At 41.3% G+C, this 27064-nt stretch overlaps 1 protein-coding gene and 1 long non-coding RNA gene across 3 annotated transcripts in view; one reads left to right on the plus strand and one right to left on the minus strand.

Annotated features, from left to right (window-relative positions):
• MED13L (mediator complex subunit 13L) overlaps positions 1 to 27064 on the minus strand; it is a 302839-nt gene that overhangs the window by 29162 nt on the left and 246613 nt on the right. The window contains exons 8-17 of one of the 2 annotated variants that reach the window (XM_019467349.2): positions 23426 to 23591; positions 21417 to 21521; positions 16884 to 17612; positions 15822 to 16047; positions 14716 to 14821; positions 14284 to 14408; positions 10836 to 10935; positions 5248 to 5465; positions 4737 to 4942; positions 310 to 1247 (exon numbers count right to left, since the gene is read on the minus strand). In XM_019467349.2, the coding sequence (XP_019322894.2) occupies positions 310 to 1247; positions 4737 to 4942; positions 5248 to 5465; positions 10836 to 10935; positions 14284 to 14408; positions 14716 to 14821; positions 15822 to 16047; positions 16884 to 17612; positions 21417 to 21521; positions 23426 to 23591 (2919 nt within the window). Of the gene's footprint in view, positions 1 to 309; positions 1248 to 4736; positions 4943 to 5247; positions 5469 to 10835; positions 10936 to 14283; positions 14409 to 14715; positions 14822 to 15821; positions 16048 to 16883; positions 17613 to 21416; positions 21522 to 23425; positions 23592 to 27064 lie in introns of both variants that reach the window. The other variant, XM_053902081.1, reaches the window with a different exon arrangement.
• LOC128776999 (uncharacterized) lies at positions 17730 to 21540 on the plus strand. The gene is made up of 2 exons (XR_008422129.1): positions 17730 to 17860; positions 20747 to 21540. It is a non-coding gene; the product is annotated as an uncharacterized LOC128776999 (long non-coding RNA).

Consider the following 27064-nt stretch of genomic DNA (forward strand, 5'->3'; position numbering starts at 1 on the left):
AGGGGGTACAAACTAGTATCCCGTACAGTCTCGACAACTCTGACACTTAGCAGCCACCGGTTTCAGTACCAGTGGCCCATAGGAATTAACACGATAGGAAGTTTTCACAAAATAATTCCTCTGCTCAAAAGGTGTTTCCATATGAAACATTTCTCCAGTCCTTAAATTTAGGATAATTATCAACAGGGCTCTCACTTTAGTTCTTCTGAAGAAGTGAAATTTGAGATTTGTCCTATAACAAAGAAAGCTTATAATTTACCACCATACGAAGAAAATCTGCAAAGTAAGTGTGCGTTCTGGAAAACCTACCATTGCTGTGAGGCCACGAGTGCACAGTGGCACTTCTCACCAGCGCTTCGTCTACTTTTCCACCCGTGGGATTGTCCACATACTGTCGGCCCTGCTCCAAGGCATTAAAGCATTCCGTCCAATAATCATTATTATCTGCCTGCACCCGGTCGTAACTCCAGCTCATACAGGGAAGAGTCTGGCGACTGTTGGAGGAAATGTAGTCCAAGAAACTCAGTGAAGCAAAAGGTTGTGTATGCTGATTCTGGAGGAGGAGGAGGAGGCTTATAGGTGGCTCCTGGGACTTTCTGGCTCCCTCCACCTGAGGAAGGAAGGTAGTCTGACACATCATTAAACGCCTCTCCGCGGCCTGACCAATATCAGAATTCTTCCCAAAGATATCCAACTCATCTTCCAGGAAGAGTCCCGAATTGTAGCCAAGTTTGCGATTCATAATCGCACTAAACCCACAGGTACAGCGATACTGGTCCTCGTTGGAAGAATCGGGGATGTAAAGCCCAACATCTGCCCCTTTGATGTTCATGTTGCAGGCACAGATGCAACAGCTGTCAAAGTTTCTGTCTTTAAAGATATTCATCACGGAATCTGAGAGGATCAGGGTGACGTAGAGACTGTGGGCTTCGGGAATCGGCTGCATGGTGGCAGGCTCCACAGAGTTAAGGGGCCGCGTGGTGGAAGGAGTAGAGGCAGGTGAGCCCTGATCGGTGCTGTCGTATTTAACCGACCCTTGACCACTGGCAGTGCCCCCTCCTCTGGGAGTTCTTGGGGTCCTGGGGGTTCGTGGTGTGGGGACAGAGAAGCGAGGGGTTGCTGGAGATGGCAAAACTCCTGCCCCGCTGTTGCTGGCTGGGGCAGCGCTGTTCAACGTCACCGGCGTGTTCATCTGGGGCGTATTCAGGTAGTCTGGGTCTGCTAGGCTCCCGACACTAGGCACGTTGCTGCAACAGAGAATGCCGAGTGAGAACGCGCGCTCGTCACAGACTGCCAGGGTTCTCACGGTCACCCCGCCCGCCCGCCCGCCCGCACGCCGCAGCCTTCACGCATGCCATCCCTGGGTATATTCCAGTGTTTCTTAAAAAAAATCAAAGCACCCAAAAAAGCCAGTGAAGTGGATGGGAAAGCAAGCAGCAAGGCATGAAGAGCAATACACCACAGCATCTTCCTTCTGCTTATTCCACATCTGCGCAATCTTCATGTTAATTTTTCAAAGGAACTTCCCTGATTTTAGAAGAAAACGTGGTGCTGAGTCTGGTCAAGGTAGTTTTGAAAAACCGTAACTACTACGTGAAACTGTAGCACATGAGTTCAGATGCTAAATCAGCTAGAAGGCCATAGGATAAAATCTGGATCTAACTGGCAATTACATTTTTGTCATTTATTGAAATCGAAAGTGTGCCACCGTGCTTGCTCTCTAAGGCGATGATCCATATATGATTCTAAGTCAGACACACATGAAAATGTGCTATTCTTCCTATCTAGGCCTGTGTTTTTATAATAATGAGTCACCATGAGGGAATCCAGTTGTAGGAAAGCCACTGGCCAGTGCTCCACTACAATTAATACAAATATCACGTGTGTAGCTAGGAGGCCTTAGTACTCGTTACATGAGTTACAGGCACACATCCTATATTGCAGCTTCCACACTTCTTCTAGATTCCTGTGGAGTGGTAGGCAATTTTAGTTCATTTTTAATTTTTCAATATGCTATGCATTACTGGTAGCACAATTTGTTTCAGTTCCCAGAGACTGATAGCACCGTGTTACCTATTTTTCCATAAGCAATGACTTCTTCTTGGAATAGCCACATAGAGCACAAAACAGTGCCTGCAATGTTCTGCTGTTTTTTTATTCCAAAAAGTTTTCTGATATACACTCTTAGATGTACATGTAAAACAGCACGAGACCATTCTGTCCAATTAGAAGGTATCAAAAGAACACAGATTTCATTTGATACTTATTATTCTTTAGAAATCTATTAATACTGAGCTTAAACTCATGTTCTTCCAATAAACTACATGTTCATTCACTTACAATTTGAAAGAAGAATGTCACAAAGCAATGGCTCTTCAAATAAATTCTTGTGATTTTTAATTAGCTATGCCTCAACTACCAGCCTAAAAAAATCTACACCAAGCACTATAAGGAAATTGTAAATCTGAGGCACAGTGGTATCTCTGAGAACAGATAAAAAATGACCCAGAAACCTTGATTAGCAATCACTGCTGTCTCAGAGACCAAAATAATAAGTGCGTAATAAAGATCTTTACCCTAATTGGACTCCTTTCACATTTTCCTGTTTGATAAAACCCTATGAATTACTATGCAGCTCAGATCAGAAGAGGAACTATGGCTCCTAACGCAAAACCCAAATAATGGAATTGCTCCCTAGGTGGTAAGAATGGTTTAGCTTGCACAGTAACCTGATTTTTCCCCATTCGATGAAAATGAGTTGAGGACCAACACCATGCTAGACGCCAGGTATTCAACAGTAAAAAGGCAGAAGAAGAGTCAGCTCACAGCCAGTAAGACAGGTGTCAAGCAAGGAAGCACCAGCGTGCTGAGTGTGGCAAAGGGGTGGCCAGGGTGAGGGAGGCCCCAGCAGAAGGAATTCACACAGTCTAGAGCTTTGCTGGCCAATAAGGCTGCCGCTAGCCCCACGTGCTAAAGTTTAGGTCCACTTAGATAAGACCAAACATTCAGTCTTGGTCTCAACTGGCCACATTTCAAGAGGCACACAGCTACGACACCGGGCAGGGGCGGCCATACTGGAAGGCGTGCCGATACTTCGTCGAACGAAGTTCCTAACAGTGCCAGCCAAGGATACCAAGGATCTTTGGGGTGGCTACTGACAAACCGAACAGAATAAGCAGTGATCTAAATCACTGATTTTTTAGCCGACCGTACAGCAACGGGTTGCGTTTCACGTTTTTGAGGAGCCTCTGTGTGTAGGAGATGAAACTGTCCACCGGGTCCCTGGAGCTGCTGCACTGCTGAGAAGGGCATGGCAACGTGTACGGGCCAGTGGGCTCCCCTGTACTGCACCAGAGGCCCTATTTAAATAAGACCGAGTCCAGCCGGAGCACGGCAGCAGGAGACCCGCCAGGGGGGTCACCACCAGGGTCCTTTCGAGCACGCTCTTTCACACTGCTGGTGAGCTGTCATTGCCACAATACTTCCCCAACCATTAGTTGCCGGAGCCTTTCGAAGATCTTGTGTGGGAAGGAGGGCAGGATTATACCATTTTAAAGAAGGGGAGACTCCGATCAGATGGTCATTTAAGGTCACAGACAGGAGGAAACAAAAAAGGGAGGAGCAGGAATGGAGTCCTACGTCAGCACAGCGGTACCTTCCCAAGTCTGGGTGGGTTCTTTTATCCCACACCTGCGTCGCGGTTTTTCAATCCCCTACTGACTTCACATACGTGAGCATAAAGCCCGTTTGGGACACTAACGTTGGTTTCATCAAGATGGTTTTATCTGATGTCACCAATGGAGCCCGCAGACTGGATCTGGAATCTGTCTTCTTGTCTTACTGGTTCCTAAAATGTAACTCTGAACTAATTAGCAACGTTTGTAAAAAGGAAATGTATATAAACATGCAGATCTCCAGGCTCCCACATCCTTGTGTGAACTATGTGCTGTCACCGCACAGCAAACAGTCACTTCAAAAGAGGCCTTCTCTCAGCGGGTCCATCACGGACCCTGCCCGTTCCTGCCATCCTGCTAGGGGACACTGACCACTGGTGCTGTCAAGTCGTTTGCTTTCCCCAGTCCATGTTGTCCGTACATTGCTTGCCTGGTCCTGACAGAAATTTGAGTTTGTGGCCTTCTATTTTATAGCATGTATTTTATTAAGAAATTATGAATCATAGGGGAAACGGACTCTGCGTTGTTGATGTAAGTACTGTTTTCTGACAGAGTGAAAAGTGCCCAAGCTACCGGAAACCCAGCCTCTTCCTTCCTCTTCTCCTACCACCTCTGTTGCTGCTTTCTTATGACGTGGGGTTAGCATCAGAGAAAGTCTCCATGTTATCACTTCATTTTAAAGTGCCTTCAGTAAACACACTTGGAGTGATCAAGTCACAAACCAAGTACTTACCAATACTACCCCCAAATGGTAGTATTTTTAAAGAAGTAATATATCCTAAGCTCCAATCTAGTGTTTGATTCGTGGTAGACAGTGATTTGACATGGAATGAGCACGAACACCGTGGTTCTCTATACAAATAACCTTAATTTATCTGTGTACATGAAATTTAGTTTAGAAGACATGTACACTTTCGATACAAAATAATGTGTGCAAAAACACGAATGGCCAAGAAAGGAAAGTTTTAAATGGTATGTGATGTCATCATTGTAGATAAAAGTTTAGTTAAGCTCAAAACCCGTTCACATGGCCAGTAGCTCGATGCAGATCCCGGCACGTACTTGTAACCGTCTCTACTGAAAATGGCTGCAGGCGGCATGGGCAGCTGTTCAATTTTAGGAGGCACCGCCCACGAAGGCCGAAACAGACAGGCATCAGGTATCTTCAGAGGTAGCAGGCACTGGCTCGGCAACATCTTCAGTGGAGCAAACATGGAGGAACCCACGAAAGGTTGAAAAGTTGGAACTTTGTGCACGTATGAAAAGTCCTGTGACAACAAGAGGGGGCCAGTGATAATGTCGGTGAACGACTCAGGACACCACAACAGCAACCACAATCACTGGAATTCAGCATTTCTCTCATTTCGTCAGCAGAACATGCTAATGCCAAAATTATAAGTTGATCAAGACACTATAATTTATATAGAAAACAATGTACCTCACGATCCACTGCGAGGATTCTTAGGAACTTAGGTATGTATGGCATATAGATAATACTATCTTGAAGATGCATATGAATCTGCTTAAAAACTGCCCTGCCCTGCCCTGCTAAGATTAATATACTGGCAATTACCTTTACTTCCTCTGGCTTGGGACTTCCTAATCCATCTTCTACTTCCATTTTGAATTCAGTGAGCTGTGTTGAAACCATACTGACCATAGGGCTCTCCATCATGCCTAATGCTGTCACTGTCTCTGAACTGATTCCATCTTTATAATTCATCACAGGAGAAAATGCAGGGTGCTGTTCCAAAGAAGGAGGGGTGGGAAACATCCTTTGCAAGTCTGCAACTGCTAAGGAAGGAAGGGAGGGAGGGAGGGAGGGAGAGAGAGAGAGAGAGAAAAGAAAAAACAGTAATATTTTAACAGGCAGGACTTCTAAAATACCCCAGTTCATAGGCAGGCACCCTACTTGCATCAGAAATAATGCTAATTGAATGGTTGTATCAGTTACACCATAGAATATTAATAACGGAAGTTTCTAAGAATAAGGTCATCACCAGAAAACTATCCTTTCTGGAACTTTACCACTATCCCCCTGATGCTTTATGATTTGATTTCACGTTAATTAAGTGGACAAAGTCTACATAACATACATTTTTCTTCTAACAAATGATTGCCTGAAAAGCATAAGGAGAGGAAATAAGTAGAAGCTGAAAGAAATTTGACGGAATAACTTTATTAAAAGTTCTATCTCTGCTTACGAATATGTATGAAATATTTCAGAATTATATAAAAATGTCATCTAGCAAATTTTACATGGAAAATCCATCAGGCACTTATACTACAAAAAATAAAAATTTAGAGCTGGAAGGGTGGTTTAGATGTAGTAAAATTACTTAGCTAGTTTGAAAAATCCACCACACTCACTGCTCTTTGGGGAAATGGTTCCACAATCTCTTTCCATATTGACATTAAAATGAAACTTCACAGTTAGGTTTAATAATCCTACTTAGACTCAAAAGATTTATTAAAAATCAACTGGTAAAAAAAAAAGTATATTTTAAGAAATACTTAGAGAACAGTGACTCTCAATCCTTTTTTTAAAAAGCATTTTCATATACCTGAGGTTGGCCACCATCATGAACAGTGGCTCATTAAGGCAATGACTGACTCTTCAAAGCTGAGGCGAATATAATGCAATGCCAGTTGTGGTTGTGAGATTTGGCCACTAGGGGGTGTCCTGTACAGCAAATTTATTTACAAATTTGGAGCCATGAATTTAAATCACTGTTTTGGAAAGCTATCTGATGTCCCAATTTCCCATCACATTGCTCTTTCTAGCAACGTCAACATTGACAAGACTTTTTAAAAAACTTTTTAAGTTTATTTATTTATTGAGAGAGAGAGAGAGAGAGAGAGAGAGAGAGAGAGACAGAGAAAGCAGGGGAGGTGCAGAGAGAAAAAGAGAGAGAGAGAATCTCAAGCAGGCGCCACACTGTCAAGGGCAGAGCCTGACGTGGGGCTTGAACTCACGAACTGTGAGGTCATGACCTGAGCCGAAACCAAGAGTAGGACGTTTAACCAACGGAGCCCCCCAGGTGCCCAAGTAGCTTCAACGTGTGAAGAGGCAAACAGCCACCGCTGAACAGACTAAGAGAGGACTTCTGGAGTAACTGCATCGTGCTCTGCCCCGCGCTACAGAGTCTGAGGCAGAGCCGCATGGCGGCAGCACTGGGAACGCTTCCCCAGTCCAGGCGCTCACAGCTCAGCACCGCTATGGTCGGGTCAGGTCACCTCCGCCCTCAGGGCCTCCGATCCTTCACCTGCTTGGCTGGACTAAACGTGGGACTCTCACCAGGCTTGCCGGCTTTCCTCTGTTTGTGGAGGGCGGGGGCGGGGGGGGGGGGGAGCCTCCGCCACGTGGAGGCAGAAGAATGGCGAGAACGTCTGTACCAGATGATCTTTACCATGTTTCCCAGTTAAACAGCTATATAATCCTGAATAAGGCTTTAGGTGCTCCTCTATGAAACAAGGGAAGGAGGAGGCCAACAGACAGGATTTCAGATCCCCACCTTGACTCTCATCATTTATTTCCACTTCTATTTCCTATAATAGGATTCTGGGTAAGATTTCATTATACAAAATGGTACCTGCTGCTGCCAATTAAGAAAAAAAGAGAGAAAAGAGGAAAAACTAACGCCGCCCCCCCCCACCCCCAAGTAGATCTTCAAGGCACCTTCTTGCTAGGACAGTATTTTACCCTTAAGGAATCTGACAATTCATGGAACTAGGGATACAAGCCAAGCCAGAAAATCCCAGAGAACCAGTGGAGTCTGAGGGGGAAACATGGTCTTCAAATGTAGCAGCCACCAGATCAATAGTTTTCCTTGAAACAAGACTGAAGACTTTAACATTGAGTTAGGTTACACTTGAAGTACATCCATCACCTTTATCTTTTAGTCCCTACTCCTTTTCCCAAGCCAAAGAGCAAACTACTGATCAATTTAAAACAAAATTAATGTTTCTGTATAACATTTTAAACTCTAAGTCTGCTTCACAAAAGTCTCAAACTCCTACTATAGATCTTAATCACCAAGTAAATATTTGGAAAATAAACTGTACAAATTCTCTTTGTGTCAAAATGACAACGAACTTAAAGCCTTTCCTTCACATACAGGTGTTCTGGCTATGCATGAAATTTTACCAAGAATTATTTTATTAAATTAGTGTCTAAATTTTCTCTAAGAAATATACTAAAGGCGTTTCCCACTTGGGGATCCTGAAGTTCTTTGATGCAACCTAACAAAACTGCATATGTCAATTTTCAACACCTCAGGAACCGTGACATTTTTTATCAAAAGTAAAAAAGAACACACACAAGAAAGTATGGAAAATGAGATTCCACTTGCCAGAGATTCACTTTAAAAAGTGGCCTTCAGCATTCTTATTATCAAATCTGTATTTTTTTAAGATTTTATTTTTAAGTAATCTCTACACCCAACATGGGAGTCTCAACTCACAACCCTGAGATCAAGAGTCACACACTCCAGGGGCACCTGGGTGGCTCAGTCAGACGAGCGTCCGACTTCGGCTCAGGTCATGATCTCACAGTTCGTGGGTTCGAGCCCCGCGTCGGGCTCTGTGCTGACAGCTCGGAGCCTGGAGCCTGCTTCGGATTCTGTGTCTCATTCTCTCTCTGCCTCTCCCCCACTTGTGCTCTCTCTCTCTCTCGAAAATAAATAAATGTAAAAAAAAATTTAAAAAGAGTCACACACTCCATGGACTGAGCCAGCCAGGAGCCCCAATGTCAGATATTCCTAAGGAAGACTCATAGCTTCTCTAGCTTCAAGCTCCTCACCTGCAAAATGGTAATCGTATCTACCTTCCTATTTTTTTTGGTATACATTAAATAACATAACGTATGCATGGAAGTCAACACTTTGCCACATAACACCGAAACATTCAATAAGTGATGAAGTGAGTAATAATTAGTCCGCCATGCCCATTTTCTTTTGACTGCAAAAAGATGAAAATGCTGTTAAGTTACAAGGAATTTCTGAAAAGATATGACCCTAAACAACGTTTGAGATGAAAAAACAAACTGCACTCGACATGGATGAGACAGAAAGACGACAGAGACCAGAGAAACACTCTGGTCCTCCAAAAAGAAAGGCTCCTCCATGGCTTGCCTCTTGGATTTTCCCTCTAAAAATGTTAAAGCAAGAGCGGGAACAGCTACCAGAATGGACTGGAGATGAGGTGTGTTATCGTATGTACTGGGTATAACATTACCTTAACACAGACTTGGTGCTAAACCAAACCTAGTTATTACTGTGTGCTGCTCTCTTCATTACTATGTTGTGACATATACAGATGAGTAACTGTGGACCTATTCCGTCCAAGACCGTATCCACTGCCGCATATGGCTCTAGAGCACGCAAACCAGGTGCTGTCCAAACTGAGACGCGCTGTGCGTATAAAATATACACCAGGCTCTAGAGAGTTAGTTCAAAAAGGGAATGTAAAACACCTCAATATTTTTAATACTGATTACATGTAAAAATGACACTATTTTGGTTACATTAAGTTATATAAACGTATTATTTAAGTTAATTTTACATGGTTCTTTTTGTGTTCTTTAATGCAACTACTAGAAAATTTAAAATTGCTATGTGGCTCTCAATTCACACTGTATTTCTATTAGATTGGATGGTGCTGCTCTACACACTAAAGTTTATAATATGTCTGTCTTCCACCTCCATGTACAATAAAGACGAGAACTTCTTGCCATGCTATTTCACTGTCATGTTGCAGGAGGAGATATTGTGTATATGCCCATTTCCACACATTTCCTCACACATACTTCGTGCACTTCAAAAGATTCGATTCACTCTTATATAGATGTATTATCCTAATGCTAATATTTTTGCTATATTGCAAATTAATTAATTTTTATAACCTGTACTTTATTATAAAATTTTGAGTAGCTTCTTTTTGAAACAATTATTTTCTGAATAAAAATGAGAGAGAGAAGAAAGTATACCATATACTTTCCTGAGCAATGACACTTCCTAGCAGAGTGGTTTCTGAATGCAATATTTTGAGTCCAATAATCTTGGACAAGTCATCAGACATTTTAACATTTAACATCGCTACATTATCACCTAATGTCAAAAAGGGCAGAGGATTAACCGGTTCAAAACAAGGGAAAAAATTCATTCATCTGACCTATTCCATAGGTATCTATCTTAATATTGTTTCTTTTAATCTGTGAATTCCATGTTTGCAAAATTCTGCAGTGCAGAGTAATAAAAAAAGAAAAATGTTTAATTAAAAAAATCTACAGCAACTGGCTGGCTACCATTATTCATTTTCATACATGTCATGCTTGAGAAAGCTTTGCATATTTTAAAAAGCTATGGATCTCCTAAAGCTGTCAAAATCCAATCTCTGTATACTTCACACTTCTACATTTGAGTAAATCAGCACACATTTATAGGTTCATAAAACTTTTTGACTCATCCCTATGACATAGTGGTTTTTCCCCTCAATTTGTTCTCATTACCAGCTGAAGTTAATGAGAAGGTATTAAAGAATGATTTGCAGTGGAATTATGTCTCTGCTTCAGAGTATCCACATAAGCTACCCCGACTTTCTTTTCTCTCGTAGAATGATGTAGTTTCCTAGGGTGAAGAATAATTGAGGGGGGGGGTGGGAGGGGGGGAAGAAGTTCCTCCTCTTGTCATCAAACATAATAAAGTAGTTGATCTCAAAAGGAAACACAAAAAGCTCAGTATGAATTAGGAAAAGGACCATAGAAAACAAACGTTCATCATTCTTGTGTAAATTAAATTTATGAAAATTGAAACATCACACTCTTATAGTGGAATATCATTCTAAAAATCATTGCGTAGCATTTATTCTACTGGGAAAAAGGCTATTAGAGAAACAAACCTAAAACATGTTTTTCCACATTTTAAACCACAAAAGTTAATTCTTAATTTGAAAACAAAAGCAAAAGGAACTCAAACGAAGACGGTGTCTTAGCTGCCTGCCATTGAAGGAATTCTAAGTTGTACAAGTTTTCACTTGCAGTTAATATTCCGTTGAAAGACAAAGAGGCGGGGAGAGGGGAGTCTCAGATGAGGCACCAGTGGGTATGAGAACAGTCTGTGTAAGTTGCGAATAGCGCGGCAAAGCTCGATGTCCTTCTCTTACTTGGTGGGTACGGAACAGCAGCTCTTCCGTCCTTCCCAAGAGGCCGGTCTTCTGCCCCAACTGCAGGCATTTTGGATGAGCGCAGCGCAGGTGATGCAGCCTAAGGAAAGATTATTATTATTAAACCAGGGCAACACACGTGTATACAAGTAGAGCCGCAACTACTTCTTTTTCTGTTTTTCGATTTTTTAAAATGTTTGTTTATTTTTGGGAGACAGAGAGACAGAGTGCAAGTGGGGGAGGGGCAGACAGCAGGGAAGACACAGAATCCGAAGCAGGGTCCAGGCTCCAAGCTGCCAGCACAGAGCCCGGCGCAGGGCTCGAACGCCTGAAGTGCGGGATCACGACCTGGGCTGAAGTCAGACGCTCAACCGGCTGAACCACCCAGGCGCCCCATTAGTCAACTATTTCTTAACATGTGCCTACTGATATTCTGGAATAAAGGAAAGATGCTTCCTTACACAGATTTACCAAGCGAACTTCTGGTAATACCAGCAGACAGTGAAGCAAAGGAGAAGGCTACAAGCTTATCAAGAATGAGAACCAGAGTGACTAAGTCTCTGCACAGATCTTGTACGGGCAGATTGCACCAGCAAAGCAGAACTTGCAGACCTTAAGCAAATCTTCCTCCCAGGTGATTAGAGAAGTGGTTTCAGGGACACAATAATTAAATTAGGGTGGTGCCTCCAAGTAGTAATTAATTATCAGTCTGGTTTTCCTTCTGTTTGGAAGCAGGCAGTTAAAAGAAGTGACCTCAAGTCCTCCCAAAGTATTACGCTTTCATTTTTCACCACACGCACGCACGCACATACACACACACACACGAACATGTGTCTTCTACTCCTATTCCCACATTTACTATTCTTCTTCATAAAACATAACCATATCATATAAAATTACTGAAATATGCAGAGGAATTTTCTTTGTTATTCAAAATAAATTAAGTCTTTTAACAGGCAAGATTATCTTTAAGAACTCAAATGAATTGGTGACCAAAAGAAAAAAGATTCTCACAAACAGAAAGCCTTTATGTGTATTTATTCAATGACATAGAGTTGAAATGTGAAATTAAATTCAAAGACATCTGAGATGAAACGTGGACAACAGCCACATAATGCCAGTTATCAGTAAGACAAATTAGCAAAAACGGTTCTAAGGTGAATGATTCTCTTGATGAAATGCCAGGCTAGAAATCAGAGTAAACAAACATTTCGGAGAAATGAAAATTAGATTAAAAATGTCCAACCCTCCATCACACATTAACGTTCCTAAAACTATATTAAAAAAAAAAAAAAAGTAAATGTATCTTCACTTAGTCCAACAGTAATACATGATTTATACAGAGAGTAAGTGCAGGGGCTCGGACACCAACAGTAATCACTAGGGATGGTGGTGGTGAACAGCCCCCAGCTGCTCTGTAACGCTTGCTTTTTCCCTTTTCTTACTTCTTTCTACTTCTCTTTAATTCCTTTTCATATTTCCTCCCCACCATCACTACCGAAGCATCTAACCAAACCCTAAGGATCATCAAAACCAATCCCAGACAATACCCGGCTTTAGGGCGACAGTCACGTTCCAAATGGCTCTCCGATGCCCAGATCTACCACAAGGAAACATGTCATTTCTTGTACTAATGTTTTTCTCCTCGCCATGTCCTTTTCCTTCATGCAGCCACTGCCTGAATTTAGGTCCTTGTGTTTTAATCCAATGAAAGTTACCCAACAGTACCCCTGCTTTCTGTGTAAGAGACTGATGGAAGCCAGCTCAGGTCCACACTCAGCAGCCTTCACAGAGGAACATATTACAGGCCGAGTTCAAAGTCCAAAGCCATAAGGATGGTCAAAAACCTTCTTAACCTTGTCAATCTTTACCCACCAGTCAGAGAGCAGACCAATGGTCTGTTCTTTATCCCCCCAACCCCAAGCTAGTTCGTTCTTGTTGCTTAATCAAGGCTCATTCCAGGCTCAAACTGATGTCTCTCCCCTCTATCTCAATAACCCTGTCTTTCCACATCTCAAGTCAAATCCATTCTTGAAGGCCATTATGATATCATCTTCTAAGTACTTACATTACTAATAGTGTATAATATCGGTTAATCAGATACATTTTATTTTACAGTGAGAACAGGCTTTAGAATTCTGATTCCTACTTAAAGTTTAAGCCTTAACTTAAACACTGTTTGCCTGTCACTTCGTACTTGAACACCCAGCATCTTTAGATGCAAGTCAATTACTACACTGTCAGTAATAAGTATGCGCACGTGTGTGTGTGTGTGTGTGTGTGTGTGTATTTTTGAAGTATATTTTTACATTTATTTACAAGCTATTTCTCCTGAGGTCTGTGAGTATCTCAAGTATAAGGGTGGTAATATTTGTAACCTCATGTACATGTCACAACGGAACTGATCATCAAGTGATTAACAAATATATGGGAAAAGGGCAGAAGGGAAGGAAGGTAAGTACATAAGTGATAGAAAAATAAACTTACTTCTCTGAAGAGAGGGCCTATCTTACTCATTTCTAGGCCCCCCAGAAATTATAGGTACTTCCATTTGCCCAAAAGTACAGAGGTGGTTAGGAGGATGAGGACACAAATTTCCTGACTCAGTTCAGCTGTTCACCCAAGAATTTTAAATTTTATCTGTCACTTTAACCACATCATACCTGGTATTATTTAACTTCTTTGTACGTAAAGCCTACTTCCCCACTACGGTGTCATAACCTTAAAAACTATGCATCATACTTGTCTATCTCTCAAAATGTAGACTACTTTCTGGCTGATGAGATGAATAAAACGTTATGGGCATTATCTTTAAAATCTGAGCTAAAGGGTCTACATAATACACTTCTACTAGTCTCATGATAGTTAGAAGGATTTAAAAATTAACTGTGAAAGGAGCAGCCGGGTGGCTCAGTCAGCTAAGCATCTACTTCTTGGTTTCGGCTCAGGTTACGATCTCGTGGTTTGTGAGTTCGAGCCCCATGTTGGGTTCCATGCTGACAGCACAGAGCCTGCTGGGGATTCTCTCCCTCTCTGCCCCTCTCCCACTCGCTTTCTGTTTCTCTCAAAATAAATAAATAAAACCTAAAAGAAAAAAAAGCGCTCAGTCTTTAAAAAAAATGTTTTTAAACTAAATGTGAAGATTTTTGGGCTCGCTTCAGCAGTACATATACTGAATGTGAAAGATTTTAATATTTACAACAGGAATAACACTAATAATAAAAAAACAAAAAAACCAACCATCAACAAACAGAACCCAAGGCGCGTTAGAGACGACACGAGCCACTTTTAGAATCCTTTCAAGGTATACCAACGTTTTTGAAGAGGATTCTGAACCTGAAACAGGGCCCCCAAATTCAGCAGACCAAACAGTAAGGAGGAACTCCAACAGTGACACACATCCTCCCATTTCGGGAAGTTCCTGCTTGTGGAGCCACGGCAGACTCACCCCAAGTTCGTCGTCATCGGAATTATCAAAGATGTTGTCTAGGTCGTGCAGGGAAGGTGCCAGATCTGTCACCTGGGTAAGGCTACTGGAGCCGGCTCTGCCAGCAGCACTGTCCTGCCGGACATCTGCAGGGAAGGAGGCGAAGACCCAGAATGAACAACTTCACCGAGAGAGGACCGAGGAGAGGACATGGGTCTCAATGAGCAGACCTGCCTGTGAATTTTTTCCCTAGGTTTTCAGTTAAATTTAGAGACAATTATTTCCAAATATGTTTATCAGTTTTGAAAATAACTGAAAAACAAACAATGAAAAATTCAAGATGAGATCAAATTATTGGTATTACAGTGAAAATGTAATTCTAAATTGAGAAGCATCTCCCTTGCATTTTACTTTAGCAACAATCCAAGTGAGGCAAATAGTCATTGTACACACCTGTTTTAGTAGCAGAACTGAAAATAGACATGGCATTTTTCCCATCAGGCACCGGCGTGGAATGACCTGGTGTAGTGACATCCTTGGTACCAAATCCATCCTCTGACTGTATAATAAATTCAGCCAAACAAAACACATGAACACCAACCCAAAGTGTGCAATATGAGGGAGAACACAAAGAATTAGAGGGGAGAATGGAACTTGTTATGAGCACAAGTATGATAAACCATGGTCTATGCAACCAAGGGAAATAAAAGATCGGTCCTTTTCCCTGAATTTAAACAGAACCCCAAACTCCCACACTTTCCCTCCAATCCTATGGCACATTCTGAGTCAATCTGGGTTTCATGGCTAATCAGTACTGGTGGCATTTGACTACAGTCCTGCCGTGGTGTTAAAAGCTGCCTTTAATAACATTTTAGATGCTGAACTGCGGTTCGAGCTTTCTGGACCCAGACAGATCTCTGTAAAAGAATCCTGGAAGCATTTTCCGGAATGGTACTGGCTTCTTAATTGTCCTACTTCCTCTACTCTCAAGAATACCTCTTCAAATGGCCAGTATTTTGGAATGCTATAAAATTTAAGGCTAAAGACAGCACACACCCCCAGTACTCGTTTTTATGACAATGAAACCAGTAAAAGTAACACCGACATAAGCCAGGAGGTAGTGTTGGTATTCATTCAGACACATATATAAAGCACTTGGTATGGCAGACATACCAAGCACTCAATAAACAATAGACACTGTCATCAGCCTATTTCTTCTTCACATTTTGGGTGTTTTGGAATAATAATTAAAAAGAAGGGAGCAGGGAGCATAGGCCAACCAGAATTAGCGTATGAGAGGAAGCATGCACTGTACAAGCTACAGCCTGGAAAATATGAGGCTTCATTTATGCTCAGCGGACTCTTAAACAAAGGTGAGCCATGACATAAAAAGGAACAATACGCTGTTCAATACAATAGTACCAAGAGCATGAATATGGGGACAGAGCAATCAGGCAAGACTATCTCAAACATTCTGCCTCAGAAGTTTTCCCACACATGTTGTACTGACAGAGATCAAAACCCACACCATGCTGGACACCCTCTATGTTAAATGGTACCTTATTCTTTTTCAGGGAATCTTTCTCTGCCCCTTGTTTGCATTTCTTGTTTGCCGTAAAGATGTATTTTATGTCGCCATCCTCAAAGGTGTATGGATCATTGACTTCTCCCAAACTGTCTCCAGGTTGCTGAGACAGAGGCAATGGGTCAAGGAAGTGGAGTGGCTGCATCTGGGGCTGCTTTTCTTGCCAGATTTTAAACCGTTTGTTAGGTTGTGCTAAGAGTCTAAAAGGGAAAACAAACAATGATTTAAGCAAGCTAAAGTAAAAAGATTGATGTTTAAAAAAAAAAAAAAAGCAGCATTTATGATTTAAAGCATTTGCAAAGCTTAAATGAAACTTAGAAAATTTATCTCTATAAAGAAGTTCTTTTAGAGAGTACGTTCACAAATAAAATTTAGTAGGTCTTTGTGAGGAGTAGATGCTTTTGTCTCTGATTCCACGGATTCCGGTTAAGAGCACAGATGGGCTTTAAGAACAGACTGTCTAGGTTCAAGTTCAATCTACGTCAGTGACTAACTGCATGACCCTCGCTTCTTTCTCAGCTATGAAATAAAGTAGTAATATGGTGGTGGTGAAGAGTACCTGAGATGGTCTGTGTAAACTGTGAAGAATAACGGGGCAGCTCAAAAGCACTATAAATAGTATTATTACTGGAGGCAGGATACACACTTGAATGCACCCGAAGCCCTGCTTAAAAGTGTCAGCATATAAAGGTGGCACTGACCACAATACGGAAAGTCTCATCAAGCTACATTCTTTGACTAACGAACAGCAGGCCAAAAATACATCCGTACGAATGTACTAAATGCCATAATGAGACCTTTATATGCCAACATGTTTAAACAACGACACGTGTGTGCATGCGTGCGAAAACTCAAGAAGGACAAAGCACTTGACTTTGAAACACTTTCCAAATGCAGAGTCTCGAATGGTGAAGAAAAGCCTCCTTCATTTGGCTCTGGAGGGACAGAATGGAGACATGAGGAGGGTAGCCCTGATCCTCGAGACCCTATGCCTCGGTCGGCGGGCGATCGGGTGGGTGGGACAGAGTCTCCTCACCTTTGCAGCGCGGTGCTCTCTGAGTTTACCTCCATTTTGGCATCACACCTCTCGCCCTGGAGCTCTGGAGGCCGGAACTCAGCATCGTCAACGGGCGGGAGACGGTAGCTGTTCCACGACTTGTCTGACGACTCCGGGTTCGAGGGCCTAATCCCACAATATAAGGCTGTCTCGCTGACCTCTGCCATCAGAGGCAGTCTTTGGCCTACGAGGACAGTTCTGTCATCCAGAGTTGACAACTGCTGGAGTTCCAGCCCATTTCCATAGAGGGCTGGGTTCACAGGGACAGATGGCGGGTCCAAACTCTCCGTTTCCTGACCTCGTGGCTGAGGGCTGAGTGTTGGCGGCAGAGGGGAAATAGGGGAATGAGGTGAATCCATAGGATTCAGATTCATTTGCTTGCTTGTATTTCTGGAAGGCACGGCCATTTGTTTATCATACTTCCTACTGCTAGACACCTCTAGGGAGGAGTCGATCCCTGCCAACCCTAGCTTCTGTCCTGGTGTATCTTGCTCCACACAGAACTCGTCAGCCACAGACGGCCTGTGGTGAAACGGTATCAAGGGTCTCTTCTGCAGCTTGTCTCCCTTTTCTGGTCTTTCTGTCGTTTTGTGCTTGGAAGCAGGAGGTGGCAGAGATGAAGATGATGACGGTCCTGCACCGAACCCTGGCTGAGATGCTGCGGGAGGTCGACTGGGTCCCACCGCACAACGTTTTAGAAGCTTATGCCTGAAATGAGAATTAAAATCAGGCTAAGAAACACACACCTGAGAACAAGCGCACTCTTCTGGAAGTCTGACATCCCTGCACCATTATGACGTTACAAAAGAGATGCCTCTCAGAAGGCTGTACCTTCTAAGCACACACTGGCTGCACTAACACACGGAAAAGGTCTCCAGGTTCATTATTTTTATAATGACAAAAACTGCGACACACTCTGACAGAGAGTAGTGAACCAATCGCACACAATCCAGCCGGTAAGAGATGGACTTAACGTCGCTAGCGCGTACCAAAAGACAGATTTGCAAAATCCCCAAATCTTTCAAATTTGGTAAGGGACTCAGATAACGTGTTCACACTGCATGTTAAAACCAAGAGTAATGAGATCATTTGCCAAGAAAGAGAGAAAAAAAAGCTTCCAATTTCTATCTTACAACACTCTACTAAGTCCAATATAGAATGGTTTATAACAGCTTGTAGTCTTGTCAATCGGGAACAAAATAATTATGCTATTTTCCCCCGAAGTGTGAAACCAAGGGTCGATCCTACAAATATTTAATAGAATAAGCGGACTACAAGCCTTATATGCCACTATTATCGGAAAAAAGAAGGAAGGAAAGACAACTTTGGATCTTACAGACTCACAAACTTAGAAGTAAAAAGAGGGGGAGTGACTACTAAAAGCACACATGTACACAAATGCACCTGTGCTGAGCCGGATGGCAAGTCTGCTCATACCCTAACACACTTCTTGGTAAGCACAGGTGTGAGCTATTGCTCAGTAAGGGCCCACGAGACGACGCCAAGGTTTAATCTGTGCAACAAAGTTATATAGCAGGTCAGCCAGTTCCTCCCAATATATAAATCAACCCAGGGAAACATGTAAGCTCTCCTGCCGGTGTAGCAGTAACTCTCTGAGGCCGCTAGGGTGGCATTAAATTACTGCTGCATTGCACTAAATGATGCCCTAGTGGGCAGTAAAACGGATTTGTGTGGCATAATGGGATGGTTTAGTGGGACAGCAGGATGGCCACCCTGCCCCATAAGGCCATTAAACAGTGTGAGGAGTGGACCATTCCATAATGGGTTTGGTAATCCTGCAGTAGATAATCCAAAAAGACTCTTGCTAAAGTCCTTGCTACTCAAAAAAAAAAAAAAAAATTCTGACTTTGAAGAAGGTTGTTTAAGCATAAGGCTATTGTCAATAAGGTAAAAATTGTGCTTTAAATCTGCAGGGCACCATACCACAGTAAGAGGTGAATGTCTCATCTGAAAAATATCTCAATCAAATCTTCTAGGGGTGCTTATTTTAAAACCTAAGCTCTAAAAGTCTTTTACATAAAACTTTTTCATTTGGACTTTCTCAGAGCATTTAACCACACCAATCCTTTGATAGATATTTTATGATAGCCTCTTCAAAGTAAGGACTTTTTGCAAACTAGATAATCTCATATAAAGTCATCTTTTTTTCAATTGTACTTAACGACTCAGCTACATTGTGAAATGGTTACAATTAGGGACACATCAGTAAGTAACAGACTATCACTGCAAATCTCTGAACAGGTAAAAGGCCTCCATGGAGCAGGCAGGCAGATCAGGCTCAGAAAGCTAACTATATGGGTGGTCCATTGGTGGGAAGAAACCAGAAGCAGGGCCAAACATTGTAGAAACACACACAGTGGCTAAAAGAATGGGGAAAATAGAATTACTATCATAGATATTTCAAAGGAAGTCATTGTGAAATACAAGGATAAAAATCATCTATAAAATGGAAGAAAAATATATAAATAATAATGTCTCTAGGCTGAGAAGGGAAAATGGTGACTTAAAAAAATGTGCCTGATCTGTGAGAAAAGAGACTTGTCAATATCAAGGGTATTTCTCAAAGGTACCCCCGTAAATATAAGACTAAAGCATATATGGGAAGTCACGTCTAGAGATAAGTATTTGGGACTCAACAGAACCAAATGCAAAACTACAAAACAGACCTGAAGGTAAGGATCTGGTGAAGAAGAAAAAGGATTAACTTCAGGGACAAAAGAAAACGTGTTATTTATTTACACTTCAGGTAAAAAGAACTTGAGGTGCCAAATAAAAATGTCACAGAAATCAGTAAAAAGGTGAAAAATCTAGATTAAGACCAAAAACAAGACGAAGGCACAAGCAAAGTTAAATACACTAACGTTGTTATCCCAGGTGCTTTCTAAAGGTGGCTTACAACTTGGCTGTAGGCTGCTTAGAAATCCATGTTAATAGGAAAATGCTTTTTGTCACACAATTTACAATGGCCAAGAAACAGAAGTAAAACAGATTCAGCTGACATACTATACCTACCCTGAGATCAGAGAGAGATTCTCACATGCTCAGAGAGGAGCAACTTCTTCAAAAACATCCTCTTTGAAAAAATCAATAGTGAGTTTTATTAGGCTGATACTTACAATGTTTCTCAAAGGAAAAAAAAAAAAAAGGCTGACTAGTAAGGCAGAGCTTGACAAAGAGAATCAACAATAAGGGCAGGGGAGGACAGGAAGGTGGTGTCAAAACTGTTGTTTAAGTGTGTATACACATGCGCATGTGCATGCGTACACACACACACACACACACACACACATACACACACACACACACAGTTTGCATATATTCTCAGGGGTCATTTGACTGCCTCCTTACTCGGAAGCCAACTTATTTATGCCACATTAAGAACCCCTATCAAAACTAGGGAAATGAATGGCCTTTTTCTTAATATGCATGATCTCCACTGAACTTTTTCTAAGTGCTGAGCAGTATCCCATGTGAAAATACACAGTTTGGAAGCAAAGCTACTCCTAGTTGCTCATTAAGTGAATAATCACCATCACATGTTCAACAGTCAGCTGAGCTGGGGGTAAGGCTGACACACACTTAAGAAATCCAAGAACCTGGGGGTGCCAGGTGCCTCAGTCGGTTAAGCAACCAGCTCTTAATTTTGGCTCAGGTCATGATCCCAGGGTTGTGGGATTGAGCCCTGCGTTGGGCTCAGTGCTGAGTATGGAGCCTGCTTAAGATTCATATCCTCTCTCTCTCTCTCTCTCTCTCTCTTTCTCTCCCCCCACCCCCTTTGCCACTTGCACGCTCTCATTCTTTCTCTCTCGAAATAAATTAAGAAAGAAAAGAAAAGAAGAGAAAAGAAAAGAAACCGAAGAACCCTCATGAGTGCCCAGGACAACAGGACTCCAGTACCACAAGGAGTGATAAGTCAAGGTAATACCCATGAGAGCAAAAATTTTCTACAGAGATCAACTCAAGGTTCTATTCAAATATCTAAATGAATGAACAAGAATTTTAGCCATTGGCAGATGTTGTTACCAAATACCTGCCTCAAGCATCAAAACACACCAGTACCAATAACAAAACAAATTATCTATGGAAGGCCTGTTTAATCCAAATCCTATGAGTTCTAGCCAACTTATTTAATATTTATCTCTACTTTAAAATTAAGAATTATGAGGTAAACTCACTTAAAGGGGAAGAGACTGTCTTATCAAACTGAGGCCTTTGGTTTTGAGGTAGCTACTGTGAAGAAACTTGTGGGAACAATTGGATCACAGGGCCCGTCATCTAACAAAGCTCTTTTTGAGGCCTGACCAAAAAACCGTACCATCTGCATAGAAGAAAAGACTTATCTTTTTCTTCTCTACTGGAGGAGGAAGAAGGCTGAACAGAAAAGGCAAAACAAAATGATGGGGAAGAAGCGGTCTGAGAGTCCGGGAGACACAGCCGACAAAAGGTGCCACCATCCGATCCGACCCCCGTTCTGCCTCGTCCACCACCTACCTAGAGCAAGAACAGCTGACTCTTTGGGTTGGATCCACAAAATCCCAAGTAGCAGGATTATTAGCAGGCTCTTCTTCAAGAGTTGGAGTCGACATCTGGCTCCTCCTACATAAGGTTAAAAAGGTGAGTTGTGTCAACATGAGATAATATTCGTAGCTCTGGGAGAAAAATGTTTAAAAGACCCAAATATATTACACATAGTAATGTTAGCTAGCTGAGAGATGGCTCAAAGCGACCCAAGGCTAGGATGTGGGGGGGGGGGGACCAACTTGTTCTTTGCACTAGAAGAAGCAGGATCCAAAATACTTCTGTTTAAGAATAAAGTACATTTGAACATGGGTGACACACAGAGCAATTAAAACACTACCTGGCACTGTGGGCCGTTGCTTTAAAAAGCCACCTAAATTTTGTAGAAATAACCGAAATTTTTAAAATTATCTTTTCGCAGCATCTGTGAATTATATGCCCTGGGACAGACTATTTAAATCATTCTTAAAACTCCTGTATTTACTAGCATTTAAGGGCAGCACTGTACACTTGTAATGCGAATTCAAGACAAGAAAAAAATTACCTCTTACATGTCACTGGTAATTGGGAGCAAAAAGCAGTGTCTGTTATTACACAGTGACAAGAAAACACCGGGCAGTATTTTTGTATTGCTGATTCTGCCACAGCTGATATTGCAAAGTGCTTCAATGACGGCTCTGGAGGGACTTCTCTTGCTCTCTACCCTCCCCTGCCTTTCTGAGTGTCACTTCCCTGCTCTGTGCTGCTGCCACAAAGGGCTGTCAGAGTTGGCGAAGGTGATAGGTTAGTGGTGACAAAAATCAAAGACAGTAAATGACAGGAAAAGAAAAAGAAAATGTTAACTTGGAAATCATCTAGGCATTGTAGATAGAGGTGAAAACACCTGTACCAATTATTCTAAAGAAAAGGATCATTTTTTAGTGACTAAAGATATCTTTTTAATTCTATAACATGATATATAATCTCCCGCTGCAATTATTCTAGATTTTATGTACTATATCTTCATCAGCAGCCTACTCCAGGACCAATTCACTGAGGAATAAATATATAGTATGAATTTCCTAAAAGCTCGATCCAAATGACAGGTTTTAAATCTGTATACAGAACTCTAAGTAGTCACTGAAGAACACTTAATTAATTTCTAAAAGGAGTGGAGTTCTTAGCAGTTATTGGCAAGAGCATCCATATTTATTCTGTTCTAGAGAATGAAGACTCATTTGTTTACTTTCCTCAGGCAAAAAAGGGGACATCTCAGTTCTATCAAAAGAGATGTGAAAATATGCTGAATCTGTTTACGTAAATTTGGATAAGTAGAATAGTATTTATCGACTACTATTTGCTTTCATTCATGCAACTAAAATAATCATCAGCAGTCTCTTCTGAGAATCAATTCTTCCTCTTTTCCACAATAATGTTAAGGAAGGTAGGGAGGGAGAGCAGGAGGATAGGTGGTAGGGGAGGAAAGGAAGGAAGCAAAGTCTGGTAGGGGAAGAAAAGAATATGGCTTCCCCAAATCAACCAACAGAAGCACAGCTGCTGGTAAACACCCCTCTGTCATCAGTTCAGTTCAGAACTGTATTGTCATTTAAAACAGAAGGCCAATGTCACAGAAAATGCGACAAAGGTCATTTCCCTTTGTAAATAGAAAACATTCATAAATTGGTATCCGAAGGAAAACCACACCCACTGACTACTGTCCTAAACCATCTGTGCTAAAAAAATGCCAGATGAATACTGTGCCAATCTTGAGATGACCAGAACTTCAAAATTTCCTAAATAATCAAATTCAGTAAAGTAAACATCTTTAACATCCTTGCTTTGAATTTTGTGCTATTAAGTTAAAAAAAAAAAAAAAATGAACTACGAATCCAATGACCCCTCAGGTTTGGTCACCCAGTGGCACAATGTGATTGACACTCTTCATGTAGTAATCAAAGAGATGGCTACTGAAGCATGACCCAGACAGAACGCAGAAGTCATACTTGGACTGGGTTCTGTTGAGGATGCATTCCTTCCAGACTCGATGGACCATGTGATTGTGGAGTTTTGGAGGAATCTTCCCCGATCTCTTTGGACTGTGCATAGTTATCATCCCCCCATCTTGGGAACCTAGGTGACTGACCGCACTCTGCGTACCTCCGCTCTCCCCTGAAAAAGAAAGACAATCTGTAATGTGAAAATTATCCGAAAAGGTCTCCTTGTACATAGACCGCAAGCTTATTTAACAGAAATATTTTGATTGTTGAAACTCGTATTATTCATGTAGCTTTGTTCCCACCCCCCTGGCAACAGCACTATCTGTAACTATGAGCATAATTTGTAGACCGCCACTTTGTATGCTTCTCTGCGTTCTCCCTAAAATAGTTAAACACATCAACACTCACGCACCCCAAGGGCGTGCCCACACAGAGGCATTCCTACTCTACAGATATCGGAGACAACTTACTTGTAAGGGTTCACACAGTAACATTAAAAATGTAAACATGAATAGATTGTTTTAAATTCTTAAATCCCCAATACAATAAATAAGTTTCAAGGAAGAACAAAACAGTAGAGGGAGCTTTATGCTCATTTAGCTTAACGGCTGTGCAACTGCACCCAGTGCCCTGGGTAGGAGAAAAGAACCTAATGGCACAAAGCTTTTAACAAGGTCAGATTTCAAATTTGTGTGTGGAACTGTCTGTCCTTTTGCCTGACACTATTTATGAAAGCTTAGTGCTAAAACACTGAAAGAGGTTGTCTCGACATTCTGTATCAGAGGATTATTCACTAGTTTCTCTCTAATAACTCCACTGAGTTTTCCCAACTACAGTTGGTATGTAATCCATTTCTTTCTATTATGTTGATTATGATTGCTGGTAATACTGATTATTGGTTATGAGTATTTTACTACTTCTATCTCATACAAGACAAATACTGAAGTTGATTTTCAGTATTAGATTCTGATTCAATTACTTTCATCTCTTTGACTTCATAAATAAACCCTGGGTTTTATTCTCAACCGAACTATGATCAAAAAAACATCTTGACCGAAACAATCAATTTTAAGCACCCTAGAAATCTCTACCCTCATCTGAAAGATAAACAAACATCCTAATACCACAAATTAATAGTCCTGATAACAATGGAACACTACTGTTATATAAGTTGAATGGTTAGGCTTAGCTCTATCTTAAAAAAACAAAAAACAAAAACCAGTGTCAAAATTCTTACGATTCTAAGGAACTGAAGACTGCTTGCTTGTTCCCTATAAAAGTATTATTATATTATAAATGAGTTAAGTTAAAGGAGACAAGAAATTTGGTCTTTCATTACCATCTTTCATCTTTACTTGGTTTGTGATACAAAGTAATTCATTTCAATTTTATAATGGATTTTCAAATGCTTATTATAAAACTAGGAAAAGTGGAGAAATAAACAGAAATAGAAAACACAGCCCTTTGTCCCCCAAACAGCTTTCAATTTAGCTAAAGAGATCATATGTCCATGGCACCATAAGGGATAATTTATGAACAAAGAAAGAGACAGGTGGGGAAAATAAGGCACAGTCTTTCTTGATTAAAACTGAGTTCATGCTTTTCAGTAGTTTTTAATGACTGAACTAAAAGGTGGATGATATCTCAAAGGGAATTAAATAAGACTTGTACTCCATGCTGTCAAATACATGTTGAATATTGTTTCTCAAAATTATCTCTATAAACAGAAGGTGCAAGCTGATGTACCTATCCACGTGTGGCATGAATGATTTCACCAAAACCAGCTGGCCCTCCTTCCCCTGCTAATCTAGGAGATTCTTGGCCATCTTAGGGGAAAAGGGAACCCATTTTGTCCTGTATCTAGGAAAACGTCAATGTGCAATGTTAGTCATTACACAAATGACAAGGCTGAGCAGGACTCTGATGAAACATTAGGAGTCCTAAGCTATACTTCAACGTATCATAATTATTATCACATATGAAAATTTAGACAAATTCATCTTACAAAGATTCCAGTTGCTTTTAGTTAGTTAGTTAGAGAGAGAGAGAGAGAGAGCGAGCACAGGCATCAGGGGACTTATTTACCCAGGGCTTAGCACAATGATACCCACACAGAGTCCAGGGAAAGTATTTTGAAGATCTACAGTGAGGAAGTCCCTACTGAAAACCACCATAAACAAAACCTGGTGTTTCTGAATTGTGAAATTCAGAGTTCTGAACTGACAGGATGCCAGGACATCATGCATACGGGAGGCTTTCGATTTTACATTAAATATAAATTTCACTAAGTACCAGGAAAAAGAAAAACAACCAGATAAATAAACAAAAACTGATGACAACTTATGTAGCCCAAGTGCTTAAAATCCAAGCCTCGAGAGGAAATGTAATTAACCAACTTTTCAAAATACCGATAATTCTAGTCTTTATATTAATAGATCTTTTCTCTGATGATTATTAAACAAAACTGGCAAAGCGTTTTTCTCTTTTTTCTTTTTGAATAAACACTGAGCAAATCCTTTCACAACAGGTCATCCAAATTCTCTGCTGCACCAAATTAGAGTCGGATGTCCTTTTTTCACGGTGTTAGCAAGTGCGTTGCTCCCAAAGGAGGCTGCGTGTTGCCCACTTGTATGCCTTCCACACAGTTTCCGAATAATTCCTTCTAGATACCACAATCACGTGTGCTGGAGCTGGTGTTTTGAGTACCGCTTAAAACCACTTACGCCACCATCTACATACTGCTCCGCTGCTTACAGAGCTCTGGCGAGCCCGTCACCTAGCATGTGTGACAGCTCTGTAAAGTACACGGTACTTAACAGAGAAGGAGACGGAGGTCCAAGACAAGCATGAGAAGTGAACACAGCCAACTCACCTAGTAAAAGCTACACAGCCAGGTTTTTAAATTAGGTACATCCAATCACAGTACCTATCCCTGTCCCCAATATATTGCTTAGCCATGAACATTTACTGAATACCCTCCACACGCCAAGCAGCAAGCTAGAGATTCTGAAATACTGTCTTATCTCATCTCGTGAAAATAACCACGGAAGTACGTATCATGCTTGCTAGCCTGTTTTCAGTTCACCACCCAAGACTTTATTTACTCTGATGCTTTTGCTAACGTGGCCCGCATTAAAAAAGCCTATAAATGATCTCACTTCAGTTCAAGTCCGATGAGTATCCTTTCCTTACTGACTAGATTTCCAATTAAAATGAAGTCAACTACAACAACCAAAAAGTTAACACAGAAAATATACCACTCAACAAGGAAGGCAAAATGCCCCCAATGTAAACAATTTCTGAATTTTTCCATTAAGGACATTTTTAAATTTTTCACATGTAATTAATACTTGTCACTAATGTGGATAGATTACTGACAGAACAAATTATTTGATTCGGAGTTCCTAGATGCCAGTCTAACTTTATAATATAATAAGGAAAGAATCATCCTAGACTTGTCCTTGGCTGGCAATGGTGAACTGGGCACACGCTTCAGCCATTCTGATTTAGTGTTTTCCACCGTTTAAGGAAAAAAAGAGCAGCCTCCATCTTGTGCCCTAATTTTGTGTAAAGGAATAGAAGTGTGTACCGAACTTAAGAGAAGCAACCACACTGTCCGAATGGAGTGGAGACTAACACAGCACA

This window comes from Panthera pardus, unplaced genomic scaffold (assembly GCF_024362965.1).
Source record: "Panthera pardus isolate Hobbes unplaced genomic scaffold, ASM2436296v1 HiC_scaffold_15, whole genome shotgun sequence".
In the NCBI taxonomy this organism is placed as follows: domain Eukaryota; kingdom Metazoa; phylum Chordata; class Mammalia; order Carnivora; family Felidae; genus Panthera; species Panthera pardus.